The sequence below is a fragment of the Ruditapes philippinarum genome, unplaced genomic scaffold (assembly GCF_026571515.1).
Source record: "Ruditapes philippinarum isolate M1 unplaced genomic scaffold, ASM2657151v2 ctg1866_1_1_1_1, whole genome shotgun sequence".
In the NCBI taxonomy this organism is placed as follows: domain Eukaryota; kingdom Metazoa; phylum Mollusca; class Bivalvia; order Venerida; family Veneridae; genus Ruditapes; species Ruditapes philippinarum.
This window is the reverse complement of record NW_026863397.1, coordinates 49,883-66,407: the sequence shown is the minus strand read 5'-3', so window position 1 is coordinate 66,407 and position 16,525 is coordinate 49,883. Positions and strand designations below refer to the sequence as shown.

General features: G+C 33.5%; 1 protein-coding gene across 1 annotated transcript in view; it reads left to right on the top strand.

Annotated features, from left to right (window-relative positions):
- The window catches only part of LOC132721992 (uncharacterized), a 38,962-nt gene extending 29,734 nt beyond the window's left edge, over positions 1 to 9,228 (top strand). The window contains exon 4 of the mRNA XM_060706385.1: positions 2,489 to 9,228. Coding sequence (XP_060562368.1) covers positions 2,489 to 3,180 — 692 coding nt within the window. The 3' untranslated portion in view covers positions 3,181 to 9,228. The remainder of the gene's footprint in view (positions 1 to 2,488) is intronic.
- The last annotated feature ends 7,297 nt before the right edge of the window (positions 9,229 to 16,525 follow it).

Below are 16,525 nucleotides of genomic sequence, written 5' to 3'. Positions count from 1 at the left end.
ATTTTGCTTTTAAAATGTTATATTTTGGTAACAGGGATGTTTTAAATATTAACTTTAGACTGTGTCCTTCAGTCCGTCTGTCTTTCTGTTCATAAAAACTGTTTCCTGTGATCACTTTTAAAGAACTTTTCCAACAAGTTTACTTAAAATGGAGAAAAATTGAAACATTAGTGAATGGCCAATGGCCCTTCAGAATGTTGATGGGGTTCTAAACGGTAGGGGACTTATGGATTGCTTGCAATACTATGATAATTGCTTGTTTCTTAAGGTATTTTCTTCAAACTTTAAATATAAGTTGCTAGTCATCAACCACATCATATGTGACAAGGTTTACAACTCTAGCACAAAATTTATCAGAATTACCCCTTGAACTTAAAATTTCATGAAAAATATATTGTCTTTTTTAATAACTTCTTTTTTTCTGAATGTATCTACTTCAAACTTCATAATTATTATATATGTTTCTTATTATCACTCAACATTTGTGAGAAAGGTCAATACTCTAGCAAGACTTTTAGGTAATTATGCCCCTTTGAACTTTTTTTCCAGAAATTGGTAATTTTTACTCCAAATTCTTCAATCATTATAGGATTTTTTCTTCAAACTCCTTCAGTGTCCTTCAGTCCGTCTGTCTCTCTGTACATAAAAACTGTTTCCTGTGATCACTTTTAAAGAACTTTTTCAACCAATTTACTTTAAATAGAAACATAAGTGAATGGCCAATAACCCTTTAGAATGTTGCTAGGGCTCTAACCGGTAGGGGACTTATGGATTGCTTGCAATACTATGATAATTGTTTGTTTTTCAAGGTCAGGGAAAAGTCAGGGAATTTAGAAATTGGTCAGAGAAATTTGAAAAATAAGCAAAAGTCAGGGAAAAGTCAGGTAATTTTGTAGAAATTTTTTTTGTCAAACAGCAAGAAGCAAAATCAGTAAAAGCTAAGGCAGTTTCTTCCATTATTTTGGGTATCTTTATTGTTATTTTTTATTATGTGTTTTATTTTTATATTCTTTTACTGTTAAAAATGACTATGCTTCTGCCTGAAGATTTTGGATATTTTTGTCACTAACAGTAACTAACTTATTAAGAAAGAATCTAAAAGGAGTTTAAGCATCCATTGCCTCCTGAGCTATTTATGGTTTGTTCTTGTGAAAGAGGCTGATAATCTGCTCTGGAGGCTGAAAAAAGATGAAAATGGACTTGCTTTTGAAGTCAAATGCCAAGTGCAATGCCTTCAGGGTCAAGGTGAAAGAAAAGTAATAAAAGAATCCAGTAAAGAAAAAGAGAAACTTCAGAAACACTTTGTGGACTTTGATTAAGTGCCATGTTGTGTTTTTGCACACATGCATTAAACCATAACTTTGAGATACTAACTGCCATAGCTAGTTTTATTAGTAGTAATTTATCTCTTACTGCATTCTGCTTTTTATGTAGCCACTTCATTACCTGTCTTATTGTTTCTTGTCCATCACCAGTTTTCCATTGATAACTATCATATATTTTATTAAAATGCAGGCCTGTTTTAGTCAATCCTCCAATGATTACACTGATTTGTATTTTTTAAGAGAATGAAACATCTTGTATTATCAAATACTTTACATTTTGGATAATGTACCCATACTTGTTGAAAGTAAACAAGACAAGTAGCTTATGACAATTGCTCTCTAATATTCATTTTTTTATCTTGAACAATTTAAAATAAAGAATTGGAGAAAGTAGGTTGGCTGTTTGGGGAGGAGGAGGTCGAAATACCTGTATAAAAAAACATTTAATGCTTTAAGATTGTGCAACCTTGACGCTGTTATTGGTCAGGGAAAAATGGTTTTGGTCAGGGAAAAGTCATGGAAAAGTCAGGGAATTGTAATTGCTCTCCTTTGTGGGATCCCTGAACTTAAGGTTTATTTGGTCCACAATATTCAAACTTCATCGGATGATTGTCCATATTGGGTAGAATACCCCTATTGATTTTGGGGTCACAAGGTCAAAGGTCAAGATCACTATTTCTTTTAAACTGAAAACAGTTTTCGGAGCATAACTAAATTTCTATTTGGCCCATAATATTCAAACTTAATAGGAGAATTGCTATTGGAAGGAGGTAATACTTCATTTAATTTATGTAATGTCTTACAAAATAATGCTTCATCGTTAAAAAAACAAAAACACTTTAGGGCATATAATGCTCCGCCTAGCGGTGCTCTTGGTTTATACAGACTTTATTTTAGTTTGATTGTGCAGGAAGCTATAAGCTTATAAACACACTTTTGAATCAGTTCCTGGAACCAACCAGTACTGAGCAATGAGTGTAAAGTTTCTTGCTCAAGGAAACAACGACTTGCCCCTGTCAGGGTTTGAACCTATGAGGCTAGCGATCATTAGATTACTAGTCCGAAGCGTTAACCACTCGGTTAGCGGTGCTCTTGTGTTATCTTGTTCTAGTATACCTAATCTATTTGCTTTGATGATATTGCTTGACTGTTTTCTTTTTCAGGTACAAAAGACACTTGGTATGGAGAACTTGATATTTTAGCAGGGAGCCAAGTAAAAGGAGATTCTGTCTCAGTGACTGTAAAAAATTATGATGGAAATCAGGAAATAGAAACACAGAAATCTGAGAAAGATAGTGATGATGAGGAAGAAAACCAATACAAGAAATCCACTGAAGAAAAGGATGAAACTCCTGGAGATCGAACAAACATCGAGGCGGAATTTAGTGGATTAATTCAGGCACTTAATCAAGTTTCTACTCAGGCAGTTGTGTTTGCCTATACTGAATTCAACAGGCATAAAACAATGGGACATTGTATTCCTTCAATCTACATTGATAGAAGCACTTTTCAGTATGTCATGTACAGTCCTGTTGAAGATGTACTTCTTGTTTCTAATCATATGGTGTACACCGATCCAAAAGACTTCGATAAAGAAACAGGTTATAGGCCATTTATAGTCTTATGGATAATCCTTAACCACAGGTTGTTCTTTAGAAAATGTCCAGATTTCAGAAAGCGTTTCAGCAAAAGTGGGTTCCATCAGAAGATTCAGAATTTGGAAGCATTCCAAAATTTGACTCAATATTCAAATGTCTTGTCTGTAAAAAGAAATTATCGTTTTGAAAATGATACTCCAAATACAATTCGCCCACCAGCAATGGAGTGGTTTCTTGACAAATGTGACAAGTTTTGACATGTTTGATTTAAGCATGACCTCTTTCTAAGAGAACAGGTCCATTATGATGTCCATATTCTCATTTTGCAAAGAATTAATATTAAATTTCTAAGTCATCTGCATCCCAGGAATGTGTCTGTAGGGACTTTTATTGAAAGTAAAGCTAAAGTCAGATAGGCCATAACACAGCTAGATGATTTTTTATTCCATCGCAGCATCTGCGATTTGGTGGCATATGGCGATTCACCTGTGTGTTTGTTTGTGTGTGTTTGTGTGTGTGTGTTCTATAGATTATATAGTGAACTTAAAAAATCTTCTTGTGAAAAACCAATTGTCCAATTTCAACCAAACTTGGCAGGATTGATCCCTGGGTGAAGGGCTTCCAAAAGTGTTGAAAGAAATTCATTCTATGCAGAAATCTGGTTACCATGGCAACCAAAAGGAATTATAAGATTAAATTAAAAAAAATTCTTGTATAGACCCAAAAGGCCTTGAGCTTAGATATTTTGCATAAGGCATTTTCTGGTAGACCTCAGCCAGGATTGTTCAAATTATAGCTCTAGGGTCCAAATCAGCCCTGCCCCGGGGGTCATTGATTTTCACTTTATGTACATATAGTAAAAACTTAAAATACCTTCTTGTCTGAAGGTACTAGGCTTAGAGGTTTGATATTTGGTATGTGTTATTATCTATCGGTACTTTACCAAAATTATTCAAATTTTGCCTCTAGTGTCAAAATCAGCCCCACCCCGGGGGTCATAGGTTTTTCATATGTATATAGTAAAAACTTAAAAAATCATCTTCTCGAAATTGACAAAGGCTAGAGGTTAGATATTTTGCATGTAACATTGTGTAGTGAACCTTTAGCAAGATTGTACAAATTATAGCCCTGGGGTCAAAATTGGCCCCAGTCCCAGGGGTCATTGATTTTCACTATGTACATATAGTAAAAAATTAAAAAATCTTCTTGTCTTTGGTATATGATATCATCTATATTTACTCGACCAAAGTTGTTCAAATTTTGCCTCTAGTGTCAAAACTAGCCTTGGTGTCATAGGTTTTCCTTACAAGTGTATAGTAAAAACTTTAAAAAAATTATCATCTCTAATTGACAATGGCTACTGGGATCCTACATATTACCGGACAAAATATGATGTTTTTTCGCTGTAACTTTTATTCAAAATAATAAAAAAGAATGAAATTTTACCCAAATATATGTGGGTTCTTAATATACTTAAACATTCCTTTATCAAACATAAAATTCAATATTTAACCGTTGAAATGTGTCTTTAAAGTAGGGCATTAAAAGAGGGAAAAAATCGTGTAGACAACTCAATTTACCGGACATGTATGAAACATTGTGTTTCAATTTTGTTTGAAGTCTTAAATTGAAATTTAGCAAGGAAACTACGACTATTAAATTTCAATGTTAAGATACTGGAAAACCCTAGTATGTCACTAAATTAGACACGGCAGCCATGCTTGTTACGAAGAGGCAAATATAGGGATGTAATTGAAATCAACACTATTAACTCAATTAACGTATTCATTCTTCATGATCCTTAAACTTATGAAACATTTTGATATTCAAATGGAATTTTGTTCTTTGTCATAGTTTCCCTTTGGTCATCATGTAGCATGTTGCAAAAGCCATAAAGTCTATTTCTTGTACATTTCATGTAGAGTTTCCTCCCATGGGCTTTACCCGTTTCCTTATAATATTATTTATGTATTTTAATTTGCATTTTTATTGTAAAAGACAACAACGAGATATTGTTTGAACGAAACTGAAAATAACTTTTTATCATTAAAATATGTTACGATTAACTCCTGAGGTAACGTTGAGAAGAATTAAAAGTAAAACCTATCTAAAATAACCCATTAAGGACCTCAATATTCGGGAATGCGCAACACAGATTATTCCCCCGCATGACCAGGTCATGGAATAACTAGTAAAAAAAAGGGTATGTTAGTAAATAAAGAACTGAATCAACAATACTTACCTGAGAGTGGTTTTGTTGTTATTTACTTTGAAATAGAAAGTGTGTGTACGATTCACACCGGATGAATTTTGAATGGAGGCAAAAATTAAGCCTTATTTAACAGGAATAGATTTTGTCCGGTAAACTGGTTGTCTGGTAAACATGTAGGATCCCAGTACAGGCTAGACATTTTGCATTAAACATTGTGTAGTGAACCTCTAGCAAGATTATTTAAATTAAAGCCCTCCAGGGTCAAAATTGGCCCTGCCCCTGGGGATCATTGATTTTCAGTCACTCTGTCAAGTAAAAAATAAAAATCTTATTGTCTGAAGGTACTAATCTGTTAATAACAGATAGGTAAGTGATCTATACATTATGGCAATCTGTATAGAAACAAAAAAATTGTGTTTCTACATTACTATTTATTGTTGTATTTATGCAGTGGCATGGCATTTTTAGCTCAGGGTGAGCTTTTGTGATCGCTATTCGTCCGGCGTCTGTCCGGCGTTTGAAACTTTTACTTTAAAGGACATCTCATCTTAAACCACTGATCCAATTTCATCCAAACTTCACATGAATGTTCCTTTGGTGGTCACCTTTGAAAAATGTTCAAAGAATTTAATTCCATGCAGAACTCTGGTTGCCATGGCAACCAGAAGAATAAACTTTAAATATCATCTTCCAAAAACCCCAAAGAGCTAGAGCTTCGCTATTTGGCACAAAACATCTTCTAGTGAGTCAAGGTCTACCAAGTTTGTTAAAATAAAAGCCCTTGGGGCAAATTTGGCCCCGCCCAAGGGGGTCATTGATTTTCCCTATATGCATATAGTAAAAACTTAAAAAATCTTCTTTTAAAGAACTCAAAGAGCTAGAGCTAAGATATTTAGCATGAAACATGTTCTAATGGGTGTCTACCAAGTTTTTTCAGGGCTATATACATGATGGCCCTCTTGTTTAAACTATGATTATGTGACAGGTTTGGGGTGTAAACTTCAGAAAGTCCTTCATTTCGAATGTTAACTATCATCAAACACATATTTTGTGAACATTAAATGAGCTGTACCCCTTTATGTACATATGGATCATCCTGGGTCAAAAACTAGATCACTAGGTCAAAAAACCTTGTTAACACCTGAGAGGTCACAATTTTGATGCAATCTCCATCAAACTTGGTCAGAATGTTTATCTCAATGATATACAGGTCAAGTTTGGATATGGGTTATATCTGTCCAAAAATTAGGTCACTAGGTCTAAAATACAAATGGACTTGAGTGAATGATAAAGGGCCATCATGGCCCTCTTGTCCTAATGTAATCTTGTTTGTGCTTGTTCTACCAATCTGCTGGGCGGATTTCAGTATAACTGCAGAAGAACATTGTGCATGAAGCCTGTCACAATAAGTGATATTTCTAGTTCGACTTGTGATAAAGATGTATGCTGCATATTGTAATATTTTGAATGTGGATGTAAAATATCCTAAAGTGGTAAAAGATTATATTAATTTATTATTAAAAATTTTATATATGAATTTTCAAATGCTCAAGAATTTGTTTTTATTGCTTTAGCAGTTAACAATTACATGTACTTGTACTGGATTTATTTTTGGATTCAGTTGCCTGATTTTTAATGGACTACTAAAGTTTACATGTCTGTCTCAAAAATATTTTTAATTTAATTTGGTAAATTGTAAGTTAAGATTATTTGTAAATTTCGTAAGAAGGCAGTAATTTATGACATTGATGTGATTTTGTTGTTTTTTTCATAGAATTGATTGTTCATAATCTGTTACTTTTATTGGCAATGTGGGCTTCTAGAATCACTCTATTCGTCAGTGGTAAATTTTGCCTCAAGGTACATCTTATTATAAACGGTAAAACCACTTTGAATATATGTTCAGTATCTAAAGGGGACTTAATTATTAAGAGAAGATAATCCTAAATTTATTTTACTGGTTGTTTTTTCCTTAAAAGTATTAAAGTACCTTAAAGGTATTTATTTATTACTTGATATACAGTTTAACTATGAAAAGAGCAAGCCTTTAAACCTTAAAATTCATAATAACTGAGTTATGTCCCTTAGAATTTTCCGTGAAAGGCATTTTCTTACAATCCATCATCTGTGAAATATCTAAGGTATTTATTTGATATTTTGAAATACTTGCTTTTAATTATTGTGGACGCATCTCCTTTGGGACATTGTTAAAGGGATTTGACTCAAACTTTGACAGATGATCAACCTAGATGTGTAGTTGATCATACTGGCTGAAATTTTTGATGCACACAGTTAGCTGAATTATGGCCCTTTATTGTTTCCTTCACTATACATTACATAGAGGGAAAAATTGTGAACACAATACCTCTTACACCCTTTGGGGAGCATTGCACTTGTCCTTAAGTATGTCCTGAAATTTTGTGGATATTGTTAAAGATATTTGGCTCAAAGTTACCCAGATGATCAACTTAGATGTGTAGTTAGTAATACTGACTTGAATTTTCGATACAATTTTAGAGCAAACATTAAAAGTGGGGGGGTTGCATTAGTTCTAGTTTATATTGTATTTTCTGACTAATTGTACATTGTTTTATCTAATGCAATTTCAAAGTGTATATAGTATTATATGATAGATATTTCTGAATATAAGATGTTGTTAAAAAAAGATTTTTTAAATTGTCTTTTGTCACTAATTGTACATTGTTTTACTTAATGCAATTTTACAGTGAATTGTTTGTTATATGATATTCATTTTGAATATAAGATGCAGTTTAAAAAAAAGATTTTTTTTACATTGTCTTTTGTGCTTAATTGTACATTGTTTTAACTAATGCTATTTTATAGTGTATAGTGTGATATATGATAGATATTTCTGAATATATAAGATGTAATAAGATGTAGTTATAAAAAGATTTTTTTATATTGTTTTTTTTTTTGTGATCATTGTTTATTGATTTACCTAATGCAAATTTGTATGCCACCACATATAGCGATTCACCTTTGTGTGTCTGTCTGTATTAAAAAATCTTTTTGTGAAAAAACACTAGTCTAATTTCAACCAAACTTTGGATGATTGATCTATGGTTAAAGTGCTTTCAAAGTTGTTCAAAGAATTTCATTTCATGCAGAAGTCTGGTTGCCATGGCAACCAAAAGGAATTATAAGAATAAATTTTAAAAAATCTTTTGTAAAGACCAACAAGGTCTAGAGCAAAAATAATTTGCATAAGGCATTAATTGTCTGGGAGACCTCTACCAAGATTGTTCACATTACATCCCTTGGGTCCAAATTGGCCCAAGCCAAGAGAATGATAGGTTTTCCTTATATAATTATGTATATGGTAAAAACTTAAAAATCTTCTTGTCTGAAGGTACAACGCTTAGAGCTTTGATATTTTGTATATGTTATCCTCTATATGTCCTCTACCAAAGTTGTTAAAATTTTGCCTCTAGTGTCAAAATTGGCCTGCCCCGGGGGTCATAGGTTTTCCTTATACACATGTATGTATATGGTAAAAACTTCTCAGAATTGACAAAGGCTAGAGATAAGATATTTGTCATGAAACATTGTGTAGTAAACCTCTACCTAGATTGTTCTGTTTATAGCCCTTGGGTCAAATTTGGCCCCGCATCGTGGTCATAGGTTTTCCTTATATGTATATGGTAAAAGGTAGAAACTTAAAAAAAACTTCTTGTCTGAAGGTACATTAGAGCTTTGATATTTGGTGTATTATATCATCTATAGGTCTTCTACCAAAGTTATAAAAATTTTGCCTCTAGTGTCAGAATTGGCCCCGCAAGGGGAGGGGGGTCATAAGTTATCCTTATATGTATATGGTAGAAACTTAAAAAACCTTCTTCTCTGAATTAACATAGGCTAGAGCTTAGATATTTTGTGTAGTTTACCTCTACAAAGATTGTTCAAATTATAGCCCTGGGGCAAAATTGGCCCCGCCCCAGGGGTCATAGGTTCAATGCGGTGGCATAGCATTTTTTCACAAATGCAATCTTGGTTTAATTGGAACTGTAAATTTTTCTTATAGCTAAACAGACTGGTACTGAACATAATGAGTTTTTGTAAATAAAAATAACCTAATAAATTTGTTAAAGTTTTCATTTAAGTACTCACCCCATTTTAGCACCCAGGGTGCTTAGAAAAATGCTAAAGATGGGTGCTTATTAACCCAAGCCAATCCTCTGCAAACTGTTTTTATCTACTCCAATAATGCACAACACAAAACAAGGAGTTAAGTTTTTTTCCTGGAAATTAAACGAAAAACGAAACTGAAAACGCCAATTGCCAATAATCACCAATGAAAAAAAAAAATACTTTTAATCAATATCAAATTGTTAAACCAGAAAAAAATCAATCTTTTTTTAGCTTGACTTTTTTTTTGAGAAAAAAAAGAAATATTGCCAGTCAGGTTGGTGTTTTCATTGCGTCCAAAAACTTTAAAGTTGATCATAATATTTTTAGCTCGACTATACGAAGTAAATGGAGAGCTGTCCTACTCGCACTGGCTTCCGCGTCCAGATTTCAGATTAAAGTTTTGGTGCAGTAAAATATTTTTCACTATAACTTTGTCATTTCTAAAGGTATCAACTTCAAACAGATGTTTCTTATCATCAACCACATCTTATGTGACAAGGTTCATAACTCCTGCACCAATATTCTCAGATTTATCTCCCCTTGAACTAAGAATTTTTCCTTAAAAATACTATTAGCTCGACTATACAAAGTATATGGAGAGCTGTCCTACTTGCCCCGGCGTCGGCGTCCAGATTTTAGATTAAAGTTTTGGTGCAGTAAAATATTTTTCACTATAATTTTGTCATTTCTTAAGGTATCAACTTCAAACTTAAAATATATGTTCCTTATCATCAACCACATCTTATGTGACAAAGTTCATAACTCTAGCACCAATATTTTCAGATTTATCTCCCCTTGAACTTAGAATTTTCCATAAAAAATCTAATTTTCTACTGTAACTTATTTATTTCTAAAGGGATCAACTTCATACTTCAAATATATTAACGTTATCATCATCCACATCTTATGTGACAGGGTTCATAACTCTAGCACCAGTATTGCAAGAATTATCTCCCCATAAACTTAGATTTATTTACTAGAAAAATGTTATTTTTTATTTTAACTTTTTTATTTTTAAAGGTATCTACCTCAAACTTCAAATACTTATTCCTTATCATCAATTACATTTTATGTGACAATGTTCATTACTCTTGAAGCAATATTTACAGATTTATCTCTCTTTGAGCTTAGGATTTTCTTTAAGAAATATAATAACTTCTTTATTTTTTAAGGTATCTACTTCAAACTTCAAATATATATTTCTTATCATTTCACAAATGTTGTGTGGCAAGGTCCATAACTCTAGCATGACTATTTCTAGAATTATTCCCCTTGATCTTGGAATTTATGTTAACAAATGTTATTTTTTTACTATAACTAAATACATAATTATACATAATTGATTTTTCTTTCATAGTTTTGTCCTCCTTACTGCGTCCAGTATTTTATTAGTTGAGCTTCGCTGTCTCCTGTGACAGCTCTTGTTTTAAGCTCACCTGTCACAAAGTGACAGGGTGAGCTTTTGTGATCGCTTTTCGTCCGGCGTCCGTCCGTCGTCCGTCCGTAAACTTTTACTTTAAATGACATCTCCTCATAAACCACTAAGCCAATTTTATCCAAACTTCACAGGAATGTTTCTTTGATGGTCACCTTTAAAAATTGTTCAAAGAATTTAATTCCATGCAGAACTCTGGTTGCCATGGCAACCAAAAGAAAAAACTTTAAATATCTTCTTTTAAAAAACCATAAGAGCTAGAGCTTAGATATTTGGCCTGAAACATCTTCTAGTGAGTCAAGGTCTACCAAGTTTGTTCAAATAAAAGCCCTGGGGTCAAAATTGGCCCCGCCCCGGGGTGTCATTGATTTTCCCCATATGCATATAGTAAAAACTTAAAAAATCTTCTTTTAAAGAACTCAAAGAGCTAGAGCTAAGATATTGAGCATCAAACATGTTCTAATAGGTGTCTACCAAGTTTGTTCAAATAAAAGCCCTGGGGTCAAAATTGGCCCCGCCCCAGGGGGTCATTGATTTTCCCTATATGCATATAGTGAAAACTTAAAAAATCTTCTTTTAAAGAACCAAAAGAGTTAGAGCTAAGATATTTAGCATGAAACATGTTCTAATAAGTGTCTACCAAGTTTGTTCAAATAAAAGCCCTGGGGTCAAAATTGGCCCCGCCCCGGGGGGTCAATGATTTACCGTATATGCATATAGTAAAAACTTAAAAAATCTTCTTTTAAAGAACTCAAAGAGCCATGGCTAAGATATTTAGCATCAAACATGTTCTAATAGGTGTCTACCAAGTTTGTTCAAATAAAAGCCCTGGGGTCAAAATTGGCACCGCCCCGGGGGTCATTGATTTTCATTATATGTGTATAGCAAAAACTTAAAATCTTCTTTGAAAAAACCCAAATAGCTAGAGTTTAGAAAGCATGAAACATCTTTAAGTGAGTGTCTACAAAGTTTGTTCAAATAAAAGACCTGGGGTCAAAATTGGCCCGCCCCGGGGGTCATTGATTTTCATTATATGTGTATAGCAAAAACTTAAAATCTTCTTTGAAAAAACCCAAATAGCTAGAGTTTAGATATTAAGCATGAAACATCTTCTAGTAAGTGTCTACAAAGTTTGTTCAAATAAAAGCCCTGGGGTCAAAACTGGCCCAGCCCCAGGGGTGTCATTGTTTTTAACTATATGTGTATAATAAAAACTTTAAAAAAATCTTCTTTTAAAAAGCCCAATGAGCTAGAGCTTAGATGTTTAGCATGAAACATCTTCTTATGGGTGTCTACCAAGTTTGTGCAAATAAAAGCCCTTGGGTTAAAATTGGCCCTGCAACGTTGGGGGGGGGGCCTATATACAGGTGAGCAACCTCAGGGCCATCATGGCCCTCTTGTTTTACTGTTACTTCTTTATTCCTTAAGGGATCAACCTCATACTTCATCCCCATCACATGTGACAACGTAAATAACTCTAGCACCAATATTTTCAGATTTATCTCCCCTTGAACTTAGAATTTTCCTAAAAAAATACTATTTTTAGCTCACCTGTCACAAAGTGACAGGGTGAGCTTTTGTGATTGCTTTTCGTCCGACGTCCGTCCGTAGTCCATCCGTCCGTCCGTCCGTAAACTTTTGCTTTAAATGACATCTCCTCATAAACCACTGAGCCAATTTCATCAAAACTTCACAGGAATGTTCCTTTGGTGGTCACCTTCAAAAATTGTTCAAAGAATTTAATTCCATGCAGAACTCTGGTTGCCATGGCAACCGAAAGAAAACTCTTTAAATATCTTCTTTTAAACAACCCTAAGAGCTAGAGCTTAGATATTTGGCATGAAACATCTTCTAATGAGTGTCTACCAAATTTGTTCAAAGGAAAGCCCTGGGGTCAAAATTGGCCCCGCCCCAGGGGGTCATTGATTTTCCCTATATGCATATAGTAAAAACTTAAAAAAAATCTTTTAAAGAACCCAAAGAGGTATAGCTAAGATATTTACCATGAAACATCTTCTTTTGGGTGTCTACCAAGTTTGATCAAATAAAAGCCCTGGGGTCAAAATTGGCCCTGCCCCCAGGGGGTCATTGATTTTCCCTATATGCATATAGTAAAAACTTAAAAAATCTTCTTCTAAAAAACCCAAAGAGCTAGAGCTTAGATATTTGGCATGAAACATGTTCTAATGGATGTCTACCAAGTTTGTTCAAATAAAAGCCATAGGGTCAAAAATGGCCCCGCCACAGGGGGTCATTGATTTTCCCTATATGCATATAGTAAAAACTTTAAAAAAAATTCTTTTAAAGAATCCAAAGAGCTAGAGCTAAGATATTTAGCATGAAACATCTTCTTATGGGTATCTACCAAGTTTGTTCAAATAAAAGCCCTGGGGTCAAAATTGGCCCCGCCCCAGGGGGTCATTGATTTTCCCTATATGCATATAGTAAAAACTTATAAAATTTTCTTTTAAAGAACCCAAAGAGCTAGAGCTAAGATATTTACCATGAAACATCTTCTTATGGGTGTCTACCAAATTTGATCAAATAAAAGCCCTGGGGTCAAAATTGGCCCCGCCCCAGGGGGTCATTGATTTTCCCTTAATGCATATATTAAAAACTTAAAAAATCTTCTTTTAAAGAACCCAAAGAGCTAGAGCTAAGATATTTAGCATGAAACATGTTCTAATGGATGTCTACAAAGTTTGTTCAAATAAGAGCCCTGGGGTCAAAATTGGCCCCACCCCGGGGGTCATTGATTTTCCTTATATGTGTATAGAAAAAACTTATAAAATCTTCTTTAAAAAAAAACAAATAGCTAGAGTTTAGATACTAAGCATGAAACATCTTCTAGTTTCTACCAAGTTTGTTCAAATAAAAGCCCTGGGGTTAAAATTGGCCCCGCCCCGGGGGTCATTCCTTTTCCTTATATGTGTTATACAAAAACTTTAAAAAATCTTCTTTGAAAAAACTCAAATAGCTAGAGTTTAGATATTAAGCATGAAGCATCTTCTAGTGAGTGTCTACAAAGTTTGTTCAAATAAAAGCCCTGGGGTTTAAACTGGCCCCGCTCCAGGGGCCTATATACAGGTGAGCGACTTCAGGGCCATCATGGCCCTCTTGTTTTATTTGATTATCAATCAAAAAAATTACTGTTACTGCTCACGGAATGCAAGGGCCGTAATAGTTTTAGGTTAACGATATTTGGAAGAGTATTGTACCTTTACTACTCGATGGAGAAAATGTAAACAAAACGTGTTTGAAGTTGAAATATCCAATATATAATCCGCACATACACTTCGGGTGTCGTCCCGAGAGTGAAAAAAACTGCTCATTATATACAGGTTTTTACGGTATTGTGTGTTATGATGTATTCCAGTCCAACAGACCTTCAATTCGACTGTAAACATGTATTAATATTAAGAGGTCACAATTTTAGCACAATGTTAATAAAACTTGGTCACAATGTTAATTTCAGCAATAGAGTTATGGCCCTATTTAGGAAAATAATGTGAGAGAAACATGAATTATGAAAGAATTACCAAATATATACATGATAGAATGCTACAGAATGTGTAATACATTATGAACGGGAATTTCTTTCTGACTCTAGCACACTGTTAGATCACAGTGATGGAAAAATAATTTAACATTTCCGAGCGATGTGAATATTCATTTACAGGGATTATCGTACACTAACTCTGATTCCATAGACTCATTTTGTATCATTTAACACTATTCTGCCTTCCAAATTGCTCAAATTAAGCTGCATTTCAACCTGTAATTTAGCAGCTTTCGAAACCAGTTGCAAGAATTAGTAGATGGGTAGCAACTGGAAAGAACGTTTTATCACATACTAATTTCTTTAAAAAGTATATGAGAATGTTGTTATGTGTATAAAAGGTTTGGTTTCTTTTAGTGTCATTACAAAATTATTATTCTAGAAAAGTGGCAGTGTTAAATTTATTTTTGTTCTCAGTTTAATATATCACTTACACTGGAATTCTTTCTTTGGTATTATATAATATAAATGAACTTATAAGTCCCCTACTGCTTTACCGGAGGTGACTTTAGTTTTACCCTCCGTCCGTCTGTCTATCAGTCCGTCCGTCCACAAGACTGATCTCGCGATAACTTGAAAAGTACTGGAAATATTTTTATGAAACTTGAAATATGGGTAGATGGCAGTCTGGAGATTATGCGCAGTCTGGAGACTATGCACATCTTTTTTCTTTTTTCCTATGTTGAAAATTCTGGTTGCTATGGCAACAAATAGACTGAAAATATGGCAAATTTGACACATAAACTGGATCCAGTGAAAACGCAAAAAGTACTGGAAATATGTTTATGAAACTTGAAATATGGGTAGATGGCAGTCTGGAGATTATGCACTTTTTTTTCTTTTCTTTTATGCATGTCTTATCTTTTCTTCCTATTTTGAAAAAAAAATGGTTGCCTTGGCAACAAATAGGCTTAAAACATGGCAAATATAACAATATCTGTGATAAGTCAAAAAGAGCTGGACATTTTTTTATGAAATTGCATCTTTAATTCAAGACTTATCTCCTCTTTAAGAATTTTGCTTTAAAAAATGTTATATTTTGGTAACAGGGATGTTTCAAATATTAACTTTAGAGTGTCCTTCAGTCCGTCTGTCTGTCTGTTCATAAAAACTGTTTCCTGTGATCACTTTAAAATAATTTTTCCAACAAGTTTACTTAAAATAGAGAAAAATTGAAACATTAGTCAATGGCCAATGACCCTTCAGAATGTTGATGGGGTTCTAACTGGTAGGGGACTTATGAATTGCTTGCAATATTATGATTATTGCTTGTTATGAATAAAAGCTTAGAACTTAGATAAAAGCGAATTTTCAACATAGGTATGAAGGTGCAATATAAAATAAGATGTAAGACTTATGAAATGATTCTGTAGTTTTCTTCATTTACTGTATGGGACTTTTTAACTTGTTTAAAGTAACGATGGCAAAGAGGGTACATACGATACATTTCATTTTGCCTTTTTATTGTATCAGATATGTTATATACATGTATTTCAATAAGATGTCATAACATGTTTCCCATGATCTCATGATATTCTTTCGGAACACCACTAGAAGTGATTTAAATAAAGCCATGTCAGAAATGTTTCACAAAAACACACAGTTCCAGTCAAGTTAAGTAATTAATTAACAAATTCGATAATTTGCAAAGGTTGCTTATACATTCCAAACCGGAAAATATTTAGAGAACACTTCTGTCAATATCTCCGTCATAATTATGTTGAATAGATTCACTGGTTCAAATTTTGACTTTTCAACGAAAAATATCCATATGAGGCAGAACCATATCATCTTTCGCAGCTGCATCTTAAATATATTTTTACTGGTAAGAGAGAATAGTGTATTGATGAATAGATGACTCAAATTAATCTGAAAAAAGCAGTATTACTGATACACGGCTATTGCTGATGATGCTTTATAGCTGTGTTAGTGGTAATATTGATACAACTGCTGAACGCTTTATCAGTAACAACAGTAATATTAACGTTTTGTATAAGGTCACTGATTTCATGGTGTCGTCGGTAATTTGTAATCAATACATATGCACAGCAAATTACTTTTAATTTTAACAGTTAATTGGATTGTTAACATTGTGAAACATATTCATGTACCACCTGCAGAATAAACAGTTACTGAAGACATTTCCGTTTTTTATTTTCGCCCGAAGGCCGTCTGATTTCACATTGACTTCCGGTAAAATAAACAGTTAAGAAATGAATATAGGCAGAATTTTCTTGGTCATTTTAA